A 19,488-nucleotide genomic window follows, 5' to 3' on the forward strand; every position below is an offset into this window, starting at 1 on the left:
AGAGTGGAAATAACAGTGTGTTACAGCAGCTGTTGGTTGCTGTACTTGGGATATAATTAAAGCAGTAACGTATTTTTGGATCACTAAAATATCGTTAAAATAAATAGGATGATAAAATAATACAACAAGAATTAAATTCATAATAAGAAAGTGTAGCAGTTCTTTAAACAAAACGTGTTCTGTTCCGAAGGTAAGGGATGTGTGGCTCTAAGGACTTGCCATCATCTGGCCAAAATACACGTTTCTAAAGGTGCCTAAAAGTATCTAACTGCAATTCAAAATGCCTGCACCAGGGTCTCTGATTTCTTCATGTTTTCTATTATTTTAGGAACAATTTTGGCAAACTTCTCTCTAAGAGCCAAACTCAATTTAATCTGGTCCTGCATCTCTGTTTTGTACAATACTGTGAATGGTTTGCTTACCAGGATGACTTTAAGTAAAACAACTGTTTGCTTGGAATCTTTGTTGTCCACAAACCCACTGAAATTAAAATAATCAAAATCCATAGCAGCTATAAAAACAGCAGGAAACGTTATCACAAAGAAAGCTAGACCTTATCTATTAATGTCACATGAATATCTCAAGGCTCATGATGACTCATTTAAAATGTATTAATAATAATGCATCAAGGTTAGTACACACAGCCGCAGCTGTACCAAACACAGGGGAAATACAAACTCCATTTCAAAACGGTGTAAAGTAATGGACAAAGCACAAGCTCTGTAAAGTAGAACAGCAAATGTCTTTGGTTACATGCATTTTTAATCTCTATGTTAAAATGTGCAGTGAAAAAAAAAGCAGCAGAGATGGCAAATAAGTGAATTCACAGCTTTTCTCTGCTCGGTCACGCAATCTGAATTCTGTGCTTTGTCAGGATTGGTGCAATGTGGTTAGTAAAACAGATGTCTGAATTTCACTGAGGCATTTTGTCCTTGCAGGGGATGTTCAGTTTTATTCTTTGCTCAGTGCCTGCTTAACAGTAAACCAGGAAGTGCTCTGTGCTCTCAGTGCTGAGGCAGGCTGCACAATTGCCAAGATCCCAAGTGTGCTGCTCACCTGCACTCTAAGCCCTGTACATAATGTTTCTGAAAATTACCCCTTAGGGTTGCAGTGCAAATATTAGCACTGCTATCCATCGTGGCACTAAAGGCCTTCTCATTTGTTGGGATGATCCTGCCAAAGAATGAATGGGTCTGCTGATAAGAAAGGTTTCTGATGGTTTCTGTGAGCACTCAAGGAGTACTAGAGCTCAGTACACAGAGGCAGAGTTATTGTGCTGAAGGTTTGTGAAACCACAAGTTTCAGTGGGAAAATTAATACAGCATTCCATAAAGATTCATAAACTAAACAGCTAATGTCAGCCAAACAGAGCTTAAGTAGCTGAGAAAGATATTAAATAAGAAAGTGTTGTTATTATTATTTTTTTTTTTTCTGTTTAATTGCTGAGTCTTTCTGGTTTAAGCAGTCCATAGAACAAATCCAGATTTATTAGGTTTTCAGCAAGCTAACAGGTTTCCTACCTGACATTTTCTTTTTAGAAGACAGAGACGCAGCACGTAGCGTGTCATCAGATGGCACGAGGATAGGACAAAAATCCTGCAGTGTTTGGTTACACATAAACCAAAGCTGGCAGCACATCCCTGCCCAACCAGGAAGGTGTGATGCAGTGAGCACGACTCCACCACAGCAGAGGACACGCGGGCTGCTCCAAATACGGTGCAAAGTGCCACAGGCATGGAACTGGATTGCTTTAGAATAGTTGACAATTAGTAGACATGTTAATATAAAATACTCCAAAGTGAAATTACTGATTAACATAAGAATGGTCTGACACTGCAGTTTTCCAGTTACGTTCTCAAAACCAGGAGAAATACCAAGAGATTGGATAGTCCTATCTGAAGACTGATTTAACTACATGCTATGCCATCCTATTTATAAGAGGCTCTTGATGCTGAAAATTCCCTTGGCAACCTTAGTACTTCAATAGTTAACTGTTAGTAGATCTCAACAAGAGCAACCACTGGGTTTCTTTTTCAAAACAGCCTTAACTTTTATGTGAAGAAACTATGTGAAGACATCCTCATAACATCAGTCACCTCTGTGATTAATGCATTATGAAAAGGGTATTAGGAATATTAAGAATTTACTAGCTCTTGAATCTGAGCGATCTACTTTGTTAAGCAGTCTTCCTTCCTTCAGGGCTTTGACCAATTACATTCATCAGGCCTTGTTCAGAAGATGCTTGTGTTCTGTACTTCCGTACTCACTGGAAAATGCCATGTTGTTCCATTTGGGGAGCAGGATGCAACTGCTAACAGCCCCTTCCTCAGAAAATATGACTGTACAGCTTCAAGAGTCTTCTGAGACCATCCACACCACGTTTGTTACATGTACAAACTTAGAAAAAAACAACTCACCAAACAACTGTGAAACAAAAAGGAAGCTGCTGGTTTTATAAAATAAGCTAAAGAAGATGGAAAGCCAGCCTTGGTGTTAAGCAATTTTCAGAAACGAACCATGGAAAACCAGTGCTATCGCTTTCCTTCCACTCTGAGTTGCTCAGTCCCAGCCCTTGCTGCAGGTCATAAAGCTACAGTCTGATAACTGGCTGCAAATAAAACGCTTTTCATGTTACTTCATAAACAACACCTTAGTCTGACTGGTTTGAGGTTCTCCCTTGCACAGATTATACGGTCACTGATTGCAATGATCGCTGCACTTTACCATGTTGACACACTAAGCCTTGTAAACATGCACAGTAATCTATAAAGTCAAAATTAATTTAGTTTTACTTCAGCCTAGGTATCAACTTGTTCATGTATTGCAAAATGCATTCTTTTTTATTTAATAAGGTACTATCCAGAGTCAGAAGTTAACGTCCAGCTATTGTCTCTAAGCTATTAATTCACTGTTTTCTACATTCTGTACCACTGATGTGTATTCCAGTCCTCTTGGGACCATCCAGTGCTGAACTCTCCCTTCTCAGGAAGTGGAAAGGAAAATAGGCTGTGCACTATTCTTGGGTCCTTGGTGGCGTTTCTCAGAGCTTGCTTGTACTGCTCCCCTCTACCCGTGCAGCTGAGTGGGCTTGGTTCAATTGCAGTGTGCTTGGCAGCCCGCCGAGGGTCAGGATGCACCTGCTGACTTGCAGCATGTGACACTTCCTTGAGCTGAAGGTTCCAACTTGGCACCGCTCTCAGAGAATGTTTCATGTAACAATACACTGTTGTTCTTTGAATCTCAGTTTACACATAGCTCTACAGGTTCACCAGCATATTAAAAAATGGCACTGCTGATTAACTCGAATGTCCCTGTGTGCTGTGAAGAGTGTCATTTGCATCTCGTGGAAGAGAACAAAGAAACTAAAGTGAAAGATGTTAAGAGATGTACCAACAAGCCTTCTCAATAAATGCAATAAAAACAAGTTTATGCTTGTTCAGAGGTATTTAACCACAAGTATCTGGTAATTGGATCGTTATGTTATTTTGTCTACCTGAAAGATCATCAACTGAATTTGTATTGAAAGATACAGCTAGCAAGCTGGCATGTAGAATGATTCAAAATACCAACCTTCAGGAGTAAAAAATATATGAGCAGTGGAAGACCAGTAATAGCAAATCGGCCTTTACTGGTTTAACATCTCCCCCAGATAACTTTGCACCACTTGTTCAGTGCTCTTCTTAAGAAACCTTCTGTCTTCTTCAGAATGCCTTCTGAAAAGCCTAAAAGCATCAAACAGGTATATCTGAAAATCATCTACCAAAAATTAGGCATTTGCAGTGTCACTCCTGATATGAGCTCATATGTCCCAGAAGCAAAATCCTTACGTTTCAGGAAAAATATCTTTTCTCTACAATTTTAGAACATTTGACCAGATGATTTCTGGTTCTGTTGGTGACTCACGTACAACCCCCATGTTAAGCTGTCAGCACTACAGGAAAGCCACACTTTAACCTCTGGTAAGAGTGTCAGGGTTCTGAAAGCAGCATTTGCATTTTCAGTGCCATGCCAAGTTGAACTGGGCACCACCTAAGCCGAAAGGAAAAAAAAAAAAAAAACCAACAAAAAAGGAAAACGTAAGTCAAATGATAAAGCTACGTAGTTTAGTACATTAAAACAAAACCAAGGACAATGGTATTTGTATAAGGTTCCAAAAATACACAGATAAGGAAAGAAAATCACTGTATACAACTCTGAGGTTGTTAAAGTGAGCAGGGAGATTGAACAGTGCGAGACATGCTTTTCCAGTTACAAGCTCAAAATAGAAGTGCAAAAGAAATTAAAGCTTTGTCTGAAGTGATTTACCTGTCAGGACAAAGAAGGCTGGAATATCGGCCTCAGTATTACAGAGAAATCTCCACCCCACTCCCAACGCATATACACAAAATAGCTTAAATTATTCCTTAATACAACATTTCATTCAGTTGGTGTCCCCCTGAGTTTAGTTACCATAGGGACAGTTTGTCTGATTCTTATATTTGCCTACGTATCAAGTGATGCGTAGGCAGCTTCTCAGTTCTCCTGCTTTGGCCAACAATACCTGCAAGTTACAGGCAGCGAAAGCAGCAGGTAGCCTGCAGGTAGCTGGCTCCCAAAGCTCCTGCTGCTAGCTCTGCAAGACCACCTTGCTGTAAGAAAGCAGTTGTGCTGAATGCAGGTGCGGAGCTACGGCTGAGGAACGAAGCAATCATTCTATAAGTCTCTGTACTCAGAGCGAAGGACAACTTCAGACAAGTGCTTTTAGCAGGCTAAGCTCTACATGCATCTATCCATGCAAATGTAGAATATGGCTGCCAAGACCTAGAACTAGGGCGTGTGCATGTGAAGACTGGATAGAAGCCTTTCCTTGTAAGTTTACAAAAATATATAGGCAATAGCGTAACTTAACAAGTCTGTTTTACTTGTTACAGAGATCCCAAAAAAGTATTCACTGCTTTTCAGACATTCCAGACAAGGTCACTTGTAACAAAAAAGTCAAGTTCTCTAAAATATGATTTTAAAAGCGTGTCTTTTCTTCAAGTGAACAGGACATCTGTTTTTAAGCTCAATTTTTTAGTCAGTTAAGACTGAATTTATTTAAGATTTTATGTGAACATACGCATAAACACAAATAAGTTTACTTTCAACACATTTGCACGGGGAAAAAAAAAAAAAGGTTAACCCTTCAAAATGTAACAGAGCAGGTCTGGTTAGTATGTATCTATTGCAAATCTTAAAGATCCTGTGCATTAGGCCCACCCATCCAGAAAGCAGGGGAGAAGTCTCAATGAAAGAAAATTCACGTTCAAGTCTAAGTGGTGTGTTGAAGAGCCAGCAGCCTACGTGACACCATGAAGCTAATCACAGTATCCAAACGAGCAGACCTGCTTGGGCTACTAAAGCAGTGTATCCTCCTGAAGGCGTCAGTGACTCCCCAAGTTATTTTCTGTTTCGAAGGCGTTTAGATTTCCTAGGACAGTCTGTGGATTCAACCGCCTTCCTCCGTTTTCTAGGAGATTGTTCATTTGAACCAGAACCTGAAGAACTTCCTACTGCGCTCTCCATCACCTCTCGCAGCTTGCGTTCGAGCTCAGCCAATCGGGCGTTCTGTTCACCTATGATTTGGGTTTGCTCTAGCAGTTTCTGATCTTGATCTTGGAGTTGTTTCTGTTGCTCTTGCACTTTGGTGCGAAGCTCTGAGATTTCCCGCTTTAGCACTGTCACACCTGCACCATTTGCTTTTACTTGCTGCTGGAGTTTGGTGACTTCCTGTCTTGAAGGATTCTGCTTGGAGAACAGCTGCATTGTTGTTAGTGCTGCAGAAGGCCCTGGAACTTCAGAGAAAACTCTGGTTAGTGCTCCACATTGTTTGGATAAAAGCAGAAATCCTGTCCCACTTCTCCTACTTTGCTTTCTCCTACACCACCCCCAAGCACAAACCTGAGTACTGGCTATAAGTTACATGAACATGAAAACAGACTTACTGTTATTTTAAGTATCTAACAAAAGCACATGGCATTTCAGGTCACAGCTAGTTCAATTTTAAATACTTGGATTTCCAGTAGCATGGAAAACAGCTCATTCTTCATTTTCCATATATAAGCCCCCCCCCCTCACTCCCCCCTTTCAGCCAGATCAACAATTACAGAGAGAACATGTGGTCAGCTTGAGTTAGTGACACATGTTAAGTCAAAAACCTGGAGCACAGCTATAAATTTGACGTATTACACAACAGCTATATTAAATGTATTTCAGTAGGGCACTCTTATTCTGCTGTCATAGTTGTAGACAGCTACAGTTCTAATTGTTTTTTATTCAGGGCTTAACAAGATATCTCAGTTTAACTTACTTTTTAGAAGAAGGGGATTTATTTTCCATGATGATGTATACTCATTCTTCCTAAGTCCTAAAATCATACTGGAGTTTGAGCTTGGGAATGTTGTTTTTATTAAAATTCCTGCAAATCAAGGAGACTAACAGCTACTGTATAATTTCTTTCACTTTTTCTAACATAAAAAGGTATCCATCACTTTTTCTACTGTTTTACTCTTCTAGCAATGCAGTGCAAGTAAAATGCAACTTTTAAGCACTATGAAGACAGAACAATCTGGAACAGCTTTGAACAGTCATCCTCTTCTTTTTTTCTTTAAGATGCAGTTATCTGACACTAAAGGGTTGCCATTAGATATACTATTCCCTCAACACAGGATAGGTACTTTCACATCACATTAAGCCTTGGGTTTGGTGAGCAGATTGACATCAACTATGGTTTTGGGCAATGCTTCCTTAGTTGACAGACTCATTGGAATTGAAGTATAATTATCTAGATATAATTAAGAGGTGGAATACAGACTTATGGCTAAAGGGATGGACGAGACATGCAACAAACCACAAGCAGTTCCTACAGTTCAGCCTATCATTTTTAGTTAAGCTGTAGTTTTTTTTTTAGAGTTATCCTTTCAAAGAGCATATTTTGCAATCCCTAACGTTCTCCAGTGGTGTGTGGAAAGAAGTTCAGTATGGGAAAATGCTACAGTTCTACTAACTTTTTGCTTCTGGCCATTCTATGAGCAACTACCTTAACACTTTGGTTCACATCAATTATAGAAAGCCTGACAGGTTATACAAAGGACCAGTTTGTTTATTTACAGACTATTATTTTAGCTGCCTTTTCAGTGTTACCCACAAGCATTCTGATTGTTAACATATACCTTATTGCTTTGGGAACACAAAGAAAGCACATACTTGTGTGTTCTAGCTCTCTATGTACTACAGCAGCTTAGGCCAATTCATTTGCTGATCCTTACTAAATATAAAAGGCGTCTTGAGTTGTCATCTCATGTGCCAAATTTCAAAGAAGTGCAACGATAAAGTCTCATTCATTGGTGGCACAAAAGCGTTTGTTTAATGAATACACACTATGCATAATTGTAACATACATTCAAGTGACCGTTCTTTTGCCAATACAAAGCCTCCTTAAATTACAAAGCGAATGAATTTCATGGCTGGCATTCTTAAGAAACAAGTATCGTTAATTCTTATGTGATAAAGCTCACTTATTGAAGGGAGGGAGCTTTAAAAAGATAGTGCTCTGAGTTTTAATAAATAAAATAATAAAAAACCAACAAAAAAAACGACTTAACTATACATTGGAATTAATACCTGGGGCAGCTCCTATCAGACGTCCTGATACATCTGACCCAGGAAGCTTCCTTTTCAGTATTGGAACAATCTTCTCATCAAAATATTCCATAGCCATGGAAGAAATGTCCCTTAGTTCTTGAAGAACTTCATGAGCTCTCTGAGGAGCTCTTGTAGAGTTTACATACCTTAGCACACGGTAAATTTCATCTATTACCTAAAACATTTAAGAAGAATTAGGATTTTTCTGATAAAGACAGGATTATTTCAGATCATTCTAAAAGCATTGGCACATCAGAGACTTTCATTACAGAACTATTACTCTTGCACATCACTGTGTGTGTTAGTTCTTTATTGGTGTTTGGAAATGAAGTACTGTTTGCGATATACCAGACAAACCATTAATTTGATGGATCACAGTTCTATTGAAACTCATGAAATAACATCTGTGTGAAATTATTTTACTGCGTACACACTGGAATTCTACATGCTCAGTAAAGCATCATCATTTCTTTTTGGAGAACCAAGATGAAAACCATTCAGCTAAGCAGTCATTCCCACAGCCAGTCATGAGACATACACAACATAGGAATGGAATAAGAAGAATTACTGTTATGTCAGTCTGAAGAGCTCTAAATATTTACATGAATTCGCTTGCTCCTACTCAAAATGTTGCAAATTTGGATTATACCCAAAATGTATTACTTTATGAAATACCAATCCAGGACTGGCAGAGAGCATAAGCACCCTCTTAACAGGCTTGAAAAGCAGCCTTTTGTTTGGCAGAACTACAGAGATGAAAGGTGCCTCACTAATCTATGAATTATAGTCTGAGCAGGCCAAGATAGGAGTGCTGGTTTCTTACTACAGAAACTACCAAACCAGGAATTTTGCACATGATTAAGAATGGCTTAAGACTCTACTGAAGGATGTGGGCTTTAAGAGCCTAGAATCAACAGAGCTGCATCTTGTGTTTTCATAAAGGAAGCTTAGCTAAAAAGCTGTAAAAGCTAGATGTCACCAAAGCATCCCATCTCACAGCAAGCTCCCAAAGGTTTCTTTCTCTAATTTTATCCACATTACATCCCGTTGTCATGGTTTTGTGATTTTTGGTTTTCGGTATTCCACAGCATAACATCATGTGGGGCACTCGGAATTTAACTGTTAATGCTCAAGTTCTGGGTACCTGCCCGGAAGAGAAGAACTACATTCCCCAGGGGCCTTTGTGGTCGCAGAGAGGAGATATAACTCCTTGGCAAGGTCACCTGATGTGCTCTTCTTCGTCTGCTCTTCTTCGTCGGCTCTTCTCTTGTCTCCCTGCTGCTCAACTGGACTGTGCATCTCGCCTTAGTGTTATGGTGAGGCCTATCCACCTTTTGGATATTCTCTCATTATATTTGATTTATTAGTTTCAATTCTAATTATATTGTATTATGGTGTGTTATGTTGCATTCTGATACTATATTTAGTAAATTAGTTTGTTTCTCCTCATATCGTTGCCGCTGCTTTTTAATTATTGTGGGGTTCCCTGTTCCCTTTTTCCGGAGGCACGGATTTTGTGAAATCCCTCTGCCCCGCTAGTCACAGAACTGGGCCAAACCAGCCTGTAAACCATTGATTGACACCCGTCAGTAACAACATCCACAAAGCATTCTTTTGCTATCCTCAACATAAAATCTTGCAGTGGCACTTCACTATGAAGTATTAAGAACCCTTAACGCAATACGCTGAACCTCAAACCAGGATTCACGTATTCTAACACATTCATTTCCTGAAAATTCTGCAGCAGCTTCATTGAAACAGGGCAGGTGGAAGAAAACCACACGCTAAGCCTTTGAATAGACTTGACCAAAACCTGACTTTCTGGTGAACTGATAACTATGGTGAAAGAGCAGCAGCAGTATCAAGCCCATATACCAAGTAAACAGTTAAAAAGATCTCTTTTCACTGTTACATAGGAATACAAATAATGTCTTTATGACCCAGTGCCCAGAAGGAAAATGGCTGCCAAACTTGTTTGCACAACTCCTACACACCCCAGGTCTAGCTTCAGCATTGCCTTTTCACCTACCCCTCAGGAAAAGTAAGGCAACATTTCTTTTAGGTATCCTATTCAGTATATGAATATCACAGCCTTACATATATTTGACTTTGTTATATTACATTGTATTTTAAATTAGATTATAGATATAAAAATAATATAAACTTAATAAACCCGAATGTATTAAACTATAGTAATTTAGATTAACTTAGTATCAAGGCAATAAAAGCGTATGGAAATCAAGTTACCAGTTCAAGATAAAAACTATTTCATGCTGATAGCCTATCCTGCTGTACTGAATGCAGAAATGCTTGCCATGCTTCATCTCAACCCAACAGCTAACTTCTGCATTCATCCCAGAGCAACCCAGTTATCTGCCCATGAATAGCAGAATGTTAGGCTAATGAAAGATTTTGTTTCAATCTGAACTTTTTCTGAGTTTCTTCCTCAGACAATGATCTTGTCAATTCCCCTCTATACCTCTGTTTTCACAGCTTATAAGACAATCCTATCACGTGTTAATTTATACTTTATGCCGGGGTAGTAGTCTGAAATACCATAACTGTTTAGTAGTAATAATATTGAACAAAGTTTACCTACATTTAAAGTTTACTCTACCTAATTTATAGAAACACCTCATCCAGAGCAACACTGAAAGGTGCTTCCACATACTATATACATCTCATTTCAATTAACTTGAAGTATTCAAATATGACTAAAAAAAATCAAAAACCATATGAAAAGAACTTAAAGTCTTCTGCTGTATCTTCTGATGACCTGGACTCCAGCTATTTTATACAGTTACAATTCAGAGTTGTAAAAATCCTTGTAAAAATCCTAAGGTAAAGCAGATATTAAATTTTAAATAGTATTTAGATATAGCCTGGTTCATTCATTTCACGCTGCCTGTTACAGAGGAGCATTACCTTGTGAGTTCTAAGTATCTCAATCAGTTTCAGTATGCACATACATTACATAATCTGGGGCAGCTGGGACAAACGTACTTGAAGTTACACAATCATGTTTTTTAAAAACATTCACATTCACATAAATTAGACTACACTTTACCTTTCCAGGTATGAAGCAACAGAGATTGGAATCCACATACTTCATGAAAGTCATATTTAACAAAGAGAGTCTCGTTTCTACAGCAGCAAGGATGTCTGCATGACGAGCTAACGAATGGTTTCTTCTTTCTGACTCTCGTCTAAAAGATAGACCATTAAGTGATTTACATACAGTAATTTAATAAAGAGTCCACAAGATAAAACTGTAACTATCACTCAAGTTAATGCTCAAAACCATTTAAAGGTTTGAAAACATAACCATTACATTTGTTCTGCCTATGGACAAAACATGGCAGAGACTAGATATCAGCTCATAATAGCATAGCACACTTTCTGATGACAATTTTTTTTTCTCTAAATAATTACATCTTTTGCTACCCATAAACTCTGTATGTCATTTGGGACATACAAAGCCTAAAAACAGGCTTTCAATACTAACTAGCAGCAGACAATGAGTCAGGGTGGTTATTTTTATCCTCCTATATTCCTGCATTTAGTATTTCAATGCAACACACAGATTTAATATAGCATTACTGCTTGGCTACACAGTTCAAGCCGAGGTACAACCTTTTGGCAAATAATCTCAGCAGTAAGTAGCATTTAGTTTCTTCACTTTGACTGGGAAATCTGATAGGATACGGCAGCAGCAACTGCACTTATACACTGGAAAGAGGAGAAAAAATATTGCTTTTGAGAGAACCTTAAGCTCCCAGTAAGGAGAGCTCACAGCCTCCTCCCTTTCCTAATTTAATCCTTGGCACTGAAGAACCTTGCTTTTTTAAGCAGAGCCATAGAAAAATCATCAGTTTGTCTTGAAGAGGAATGGCATTTATTCATTCCTAAGAGTCCCTTCTGGATTTGCCAGAAAGGCTGAAGAACACAAGATTCTTCTTTACTCTGTTTAGAACACCAGAGACAATTTCCAATATTCCAGCTCCTAGTATAGTATAATACAAAGTACATTCATCCACACCATTATCTTGTAGTTAGATCTTAGGTTATAATGCTTTTGGGGGGAGAAACAGAAAACAAAAGAGATTCAAATTTTCAAGATATGTAACCAAATTAGCCAGCAAGAACCTCCCTTTTAGTATAATACTGAAAAGAATCTAGCACACTGAAGTTCAACTACAATTTTAGCTGGTACATACCTTGGAAGCTGAGCTTTAACTTGCTTTTGACACAAGTTGTGGTATCTTTCCACTTTTAGAAATCCCTGATTTAACATTCGTTGACAAACCAAGTCCATTCGTTTACAAACCTGTATTTAAGTAAAACAAAACAAATCTCTTCAGTATCAAATAATGTCACATGACACTTTTACTATTTATTATCTTACACATACTTGCTGAGTAGCACAAGATTCCCTTAGCAGTTTTTCTTTCAAGACACAGAAACTGCAGTGCAACGTAAGGCATTGCCATCTCTAATACTGATCATGAAGGAGTGCTACATTCCACACAGTTCATAACCAAGTCTCCTGGTTCTGCATAACAAGAGACAGTAGGCTGAATTCCACTCATACATAAGCAGACATAATTTCCTTCTAATGATAACAGAAGTTGAAAAGCCCTCTTGTCATCCAGAGTCACTCTGATAGATGGTCTTGGAGGTCTTTTCCAACCTTGGTGTTCTATGATTCTATGAAGTCAGTATTATCTTATCTCAGAAAGATGCCTCAGAAACAAGAAATGATGTTTTTCCTTCAATGCTTATAGTTCATCTTTTGCAAGGCAGACAAAATTAAAGAATTATGCACTACAGCGCACAAGAAGCGAGATTCCTTTTCATATAAAAGTCTTCTCTGTTTAATAGATTCCTTTGCTGACTATGTTGGATACCAACAGCTGTTTTCTTTCACAGCGGTAGGCAGTAATGACATTAATACCTGCTCTAATGCTACCAAACCCCTGAAACAGAAAGTCACACTTACATAAGGGCTGTGTTAACAATGCAGTTATTCAGCAGGAGAAAAACAAGCAAGTAAAAAACTCCAAAATCCTAGAAACACTGTTAGGGAAAAACAGTGGAGAAACACAAAGGAAATTTTCATCATGTTTATACTGACATCTGGTGGCAGAAAATACCTCCCATATCCAAAGGGCGTCAGGCTTAACAGCTAAGAACTGCACTGGATTTTTAAACATAAGATTTTCTAATCTTACTCATTTGCCCCAGTTTCTGGACATCGTCCATGTCCATGAACCCAAACACTAAAATGATACCATTAGAAACCAATAGTGTCTGTCTGCAGCTTACTTAATCAGTCACCTCTTCAATCTCAACTGATTCCTGATGACACCATTTAAAAATATGACACTTGAAGTTACAAGAATAATATGTCTCTCTTAGACTGCTTTGTCAGCAGTAGCATTATCACCATCTTCACATTGGTCCAAGACAGTTTCTGATATTTCCTATCTCAATGGACTGTAAAAAAGCCAGAAGTTCAAACTTGCTCATCTTTGCCAAGCGTTGTGGATATTTCCTTACTCTAGCCATAAAGCTATATCAGCCCACATTCCCTCAAATGCCAGCCCAACTAGAACACTGTGTTCAAATTTCAGTGTTAGAAAGTTGTTCCGAGACCGCATGAAATGCAAAAGGTGGCTGCTGCTTAGCATGGTGACATGTATACAGTAACAGATCTGACAGAAGAGCTCATTTTCCACTTCGTTATAAACAAATGACTCAATCTGCTAGAGGACTGCCAGCTTCCCTTCCTTCAAGCATGTGTTATTTCTTCCCAACTTCACTAACAGATAACCAGTATCAAAACTGGAGGTAAAAATGTATTCCGAGTGTTTAGATTCATTGCATGTTCTTTTTCAAGATCAATAGAGGCTACACAGACACTATTTCATAACGCCTTTCTAGGTTAAAGAATAAGTGACAAAATGCTGATGACTTCAGCAAGCCTTAAAATAGAAATGCCTGTAAATACAGATTTATTGAAATTGTGGGAAGATTAAAGCTGAGCTGTCCTTATTTGAGCTCTGCAGAACACTAGTGCAAAGTTCCTACAGAATCTAAGACACTTCTGATGTGTGCCTCAATCCAAGGTAACCTTATCTTCAGAATGTTCACGGAAGGCATTTATTGTTTGCTTTTCATTGTGGGACTGTTTGTTTGCAGTCATGTTTACTGTAGCAATAGCCCGAATGGAAATGTATTTCCAAGCTGAGACTAAGGACATCATTACTACCCCACTTCAGAAGTGTCCAGCTCTCATCCTCTTGGCTGACTGCATCTGGAAGGAGAACTTAGAGCAGCACAAGCCCATCCTACTGTTTTAGGACAACTGACCAAAGTTCATAACTGTGACACTGCTATTGTAAACTGTTATGTAGCAGCCATGCTCAAAACTAACCACCCTTCATTAGGAGGAGCACTACTCAGCATTCCAAATGTCACATCATTGCATCTCAAAATGAAGACTTGTTTCTTCCAGACGAGGATCTTACCATGTTTAATGAACATTATACATATACATTTACCAGTAGAATTCAAAGTGATTTCAGAAGGAAGTATTGACCCAATTTTACTCAATTTTATTCAGGAAAGTGCAGGCTCCACTTAAATGAATATGGCATCATACAAATAAGGCATAATTAAGTGAAATGATTTGTTCCAGAAAAATGGCTCTAGGTTTTCATTCCTGCTTTGCCATTTTCCTATTCACAATTTAAGGCTACTTAGAGAGAAAAACCAGCATTCAAAGCTATCAGTTTAGGGACTCCACGCTTTTTTCAGTGTATATACAGTGTATGTAAGCTTTGTTTAGACCAATTGATGTCCTGCCTTCCCCAAGGTGCTTTAACCCTAAGAATTATCCATGGAATAATGAGGCTTTTTAGGAGCATACTTTTAATGAGCATGAGACCTAAGGAATTTAATCCCTGCCATTCAGTTAATTTGGTCCCCATAACATATCCTTAGCAGAATGCTACTCATTATGAAATGCATTATGAAAAGCAGCTCAAGTAAGTCCTCAAAAAAAAGTTTGCTGTTTGTGCAATGCACAAACACACAAGTGTATCCTAAAGTTATGTGCCCTTAAAAACCTGACAATGATGAATTTCCATTATGAATTCATGCCTAAACAATGTTATTTTGAAATGCTACCATAATTCTCCATCAATATTGTCTGGAGTTATGTCCAGTTTCCTCACCTCTATTTAGCCTCCAGTGAACTGCCAAAATAACACCTTTACTTTTGTACGGCAATTAAAAAGATCGAGCTGATTGAGTACACATAGTTTTGACTAGGCCAGACCAGAAGGGCAGTGATTCTTGACATTAGTGCTGGTTAAACAAGACAAGTGTACTTTTCGTGTACTTTCTCACCTTGTGTGCTTAAGGGTACCATGAGAAATTCAATGAAAATTAAGGTTTTTGGCTGTCAGCTACTCAAAAATTGAAAATAGGGAAAGATCAATTTCCCCAGTGCCCATGTGCCATGCTGCCCCACTGGCATCATCCAAGGGGACCCTTGGGGCAACAAAGCCAGTGAAGGGTGTGGAGCACCAGGGGAGGTTCAGGTTGAATATTAGGAAAAACTATTCCAAAAGTACAGTTAAGCATTGGCACAGGCTGCCCAAGGAGGTGGTGGAGTCACTGCCCCTGGAGGCATTCAAGAAACGTGTAGATGTGGCATCTGCAGACAGGGCGGAGATGGGTCAATGGTTAGATGACATAATCTGAAGTGTCTTTTCCTGCCTTCATGATTCTATCAGTAGTTTCCCTCGCTTACATCTAGTGTTATTCCTTGTACGTGCATCTCTACTGATATTTATCCACTTTGTTTTTGCTGTTCTTGAAATGGCTCAAAGCAACAGTCTTCTTGAAAAAATGGACTAGTGTTACATAAGAAAGGTGTTTCACTTCTTAGGAAACATGAGAGTTAAGCAGTTATTTAAGTCCTTACACCACCTTTACCATTCTGAACTCCACTGCTGACAAAGCATTGTTTATAAACACTAACAGCCTTAGAGGAAGAAAAAACCCTCCTACTGCCTAGTGACAGTTCCCACAGCTACCATTTATAAAATGCGACAGGAAAACTGAAGCAAAGAGCAGTGCCTAGTACAGCAATACAGAGTATATGATAGTAAGCACACCCAAACACAGTACATCTACTTCCATTTATCCAAACTGTAGAGGCTGCAATCCAAAAAAAGTCATACTATTTTTTTTCCTCACACATCCACTATCTACTCTCACAGAAGAGACAAGTCTTCGGAGATTATAGGACTGACAGCATGCTAGAAATATTAAGTACCATATCATAGAATGGTCTGGGTTGGAGGGGACTCTGAAGCCCACCCAGTCCAACCCCCAGCCATGGGCAGGGCTGCCCCCCCAGCTCAGCTGCCCAGGGCCCCATCCTACCTGGCCTGGAGCACCTGCAGGGATGGGGCACCACAGCTCTACGGGCAGCGCCAGGGCCTCACCGCCCTCTGATTTAAAAGACCTACAGTTTGTTTGGTGCAGTATGAATAAAACCAGAGCTTCTGCTTAAAGAGCTTTCAGTTTAGAATCAGGTTGCTGATCTGGGACAAACGCAGTACAATTCTCGGCAGAAATACACATGTAATACTATCTGGTTTAAGCTAATGAGTTCTTAAACTAGAAACAGCACAGGCAAGTTGACAGAGGGTTACATAAGCTGTGTATTAATTCCCTCACTATTATTCCATACATGATCTCATACAAAATTGAGCAAGATCGCAGCCAGTCATATTATGGCACAGTTTACACGAGGCTCCTGAGGCAGGCAGTTGAAGACTAATACTGATCTCCTCGCTGACCTCCGAGCTTTTTTGGGCACAATGAAGTTTGCAGGTGGAGCTCGTATCTTTTATTAGATCCGCGAGCACGGCTGGGAGCAGCGGGCAGACTGTCGGCAGACACGGCTTTAAGTCTTCCTTTCCTGCCCCACATTTCTTTCTAGATACCGGGTAAGGTCCTCGGAGCAGCGGTCTCACCACCTCCTACACTCGGGGATCTACGTCTCCAGCGCCCCGCGCTGCTTTACGGGCTCGAATGGGATCAGAGGCGCTCAGAGGCGGCAGGGTCCCGCTAGGAACGCGGGCACGGCACACACCTGCACGCCCGTACGGGAGGCGCGGGGCGGGCAGAAGGGGGAAGCCCCAGCCCGGCCCAACCGCCTGCCCACCTCCTCCCCGGCGCTGCTCCCGCTCCGGCGGCTCCCGGGCCGGCCGCGGCACGGCCCCTCGCCCGCCTTCCCTCCCCTCCCCAGCCCCTACCAGGCGGAGCTGGCTCGTCTCGTCGTAGGACAGGAAGCTGAGGATGCTCTCGATGGCCACGATGGGCAGCCCCATCAGCGTGTTGCTCTGAGGCGGCTGCTCCAAGGGCGCCGGGGCTTCGGGAGACTGCGAGAGCGGGGGCGGGGAGAGCCGCGCCGAACCCGGGGCGCCGCCTTCCCCCTCCGACAGGAGCCGCTCCTCCGCCGCCGCCATCTTACAGCCCGTCCTTCCTCCGCTGAGGGCGGGCGGCCGGCCTTCCTCTGACGGCACTTCCGCTCTGGCTTGAGGAGGGCGGGGACTGCCGTGGGTCCCCGGGGCCCTACGGGGTCAGGGGGAGCGGGGAAGGTTGAGCGGGGCTCGCTGCCGGCGGGAGAGCCCGCTGCGAGGGGTGGCTGAGGGCGCAGGTGACCCTGTCAGCGAGTACAGAGCAGGATAAAAGCATAAGTGGGTTTTTGAAGGTCAGTTGGTTTGACAGTTGTTTGGAAACACGGTGAGGTTCCACAGCGCGCTCTGATCTGGTGTGTTCTTTACACCACGTACTTGAAGTAACCACTGTAGTTGCAGATGAGCTCAATGAACTGGCAGTTTGCCGCACACTGCTGGTTTTATACCATATTCATAGAACTGTAGGGGTTGGAAGGGACCTCTGGGGATCATCTGGTCCAACCCCCTGCTACAGCAGCTCCCCACAGCAGGTCACACACGTAGGCGTCAAGATGGGCCTTGAGTACCTTCAGAGGAGAGTCTGCAGCCTCCCTAGCCAGCCTTCCAGCACTCCACCATTCTCACACTAAAAACGTTCTGCCTTCTCTGTTTGGACTCTGACATCTCCATAGGGAACTGTAACATTGTGGCTTTTTACTCTCTTTCTGATTGGTGGAGAGATGACCAGCAGAACAGAACTGTAACTGTCTTATGAAGGCCCCAGAACAAAACCTGTACTATGACACTCTTGTGAAAGGTGCCAAACAACCATATGCTGTGCCCAAGCGCAAGTCAGGAATTAGTGGTCTTGCTTAAGGTGGTCATAGGTCCCTCACACAACCACAACCCTCCACAACCACCGTGTGAAGGGAGAAGCATGGCTGGTGCAGCATGCACACAGTGCTTGATATTGGACACCCTATGCTTGGCAACAAATCCTGGCTCAAGTAGAAGGGACCATCGTACAGTGTAAAAGGCATACGCTTTTATTAGCCAAGAAGGACAGACCCTCAGAATATAGAATCACGGAATTAAGACCATCTAGTTCAACTTCCCTACAATTAACAGGGATACCACAGCTAGACCGGGTTGCCCAGGGCCTTATCCAGCCTCACCTTGAAAGTCTCCAAGGGCAGGGCATCAACCATATCCCTAGGCAACCTGTTCCAATGCCTTACCATCCTCACTGTAAAAGATTTTTTCCTTATATCTAACCTAAATCTATCCTCCCTGAGCTTGAACATCGTGAGATTCACAACAGTGACTTACTTTTTTTTCCCCTTTCTCTCTCTCCTTTGCCTCTCTTGCTCTCCTATCTTTTAATAAATAAAGGCACACTTCTGCTCGATTAACACCTTGACTCTTTTCTGAGTCTTAATTTGGAGGGACTGAGATCGATACAACAAACTGCAAGCCATTTCGGCTTGCAACACATGGAACTTCCCATGATCCAGTTTGTGCCCATTGCCCATTGTTCTTTCGCTGTACACCACTGAAAGGATCCTGGTCTCATCCACTTGACTTTTGCCCATTAGGTATTTATAAGCATTGATAAGATCTCCTCTCAGTCTCCTCCTGAACAGCCCCAGATCTCTCAGCCTTTCCTCGTCCAAAAGATGCTCCAAGCCCTCATCATCTCTCTGGCCTTCCACTGGACTCTCTCTAGGAGATCCCTGTGTTGTTTTTTTTTTAATCAGGGATCCCAGAACTGGACACAGTACTCCAAATGTGGCCTCATCAGGGCAGTTAGAGGGGGAGGATCACCTCCCTCAACTTGTTGGCCACAGCAATTGATGCGCACTAATGATGCACTGTATTGTCTCATGCAGTTCACTGTAAAGCTACAGGGTTTTCCTTTCACTCTGTGAAAGAGAAGAAAGAGTAAGGTGGTCACACTGGGAACTGTATGAGCTTGACCTCCAGAGATGTAATGGCTGCAAAGAGACCTTGTTGCTGTGCCACAGTGCTGCAGTAATCCCCCAACACCAACACAGCCAGACATAAATGGAGAAACAAAATGCACAATTAATCAAATTCTGCCCATTTATTTGCCTATACATTAGTGATGTTTCTTGGTCACAGTAGCTGTATCTGGTGTGGGAGTGCAGAGCAATGGGACCAAAGGCTGTTTCTAGAACCTTCCTGATGCTTCTGAGTCTAGCCACTGGCACTTGCAGTGTAGCTTCACAGCCATTTTACTGTGATAGGTGTGGGCACAGTTTTTGAAAGCTAGTAGTGTGTGTGTGCATGTATTATTATGGGAATGGTGCTGCTTAAAACTGTCTTA

General features: G+C 41.2%; 1 protein-coding gene across 2 annotated transcripts; it reads right to left on the reverse strand.

Annotated features, from left to right (window-relative positions):
- Nucleotides 1-5,035: 5,035 nt before the first annotated feature.
- On the reverse strand, nt 5,036-17,258 carry FBXO28 (F-box protein 28). 2 transcript variants are annotated; one of them, XM_031596358.2, is made up of 6 exons: nt 16,998-17,258; nt 11,880-11,989; nt 10,730-10,868; nt 7,642-7,837; nt 6,329-6,436; nt 5,036-5,813 (listed from the first exon to the last, which is right to left on the reverse strand). In XM_031596358.2, the coding sequence occupies exons 1-6, from the start codon at nt 17,208-17,210 to the stop codon at nt 5,419-5,421; spliced, it is 1,161 nt and encodes a 386-aa protein (XP_031452218.1). In that variant the 5' UTR covers nt 17,211-17,258; the 3' UTR covers nt 5,036-5,418. The 2 variants fall into 2 exon arrangements, with proteins under 2 accessions (XP_031452218.1, XP_031452228.1); XM_031596368.2 differs by lacking the exon at nt 6,329-6,436 and having other exon boundaries at nt 16,998-17,255.
- Nucleotides 17,259-19,488: the final 2,230 nt, after the last annotated feature.

The sequence above is a fragment of the Phasianus colchicus genome, chromosome 2, assembly GCF_987193195.1.
Source record: "Phasianus colchicus chromosome 2, bPhaCol1.hap1.1, whole genome shotgun sequence".
NCBI lineage: Eukaryota > Metazoa > Chordata > Aves > Galliformes > Phasianidae > Phasianus > Phasianus colchicus.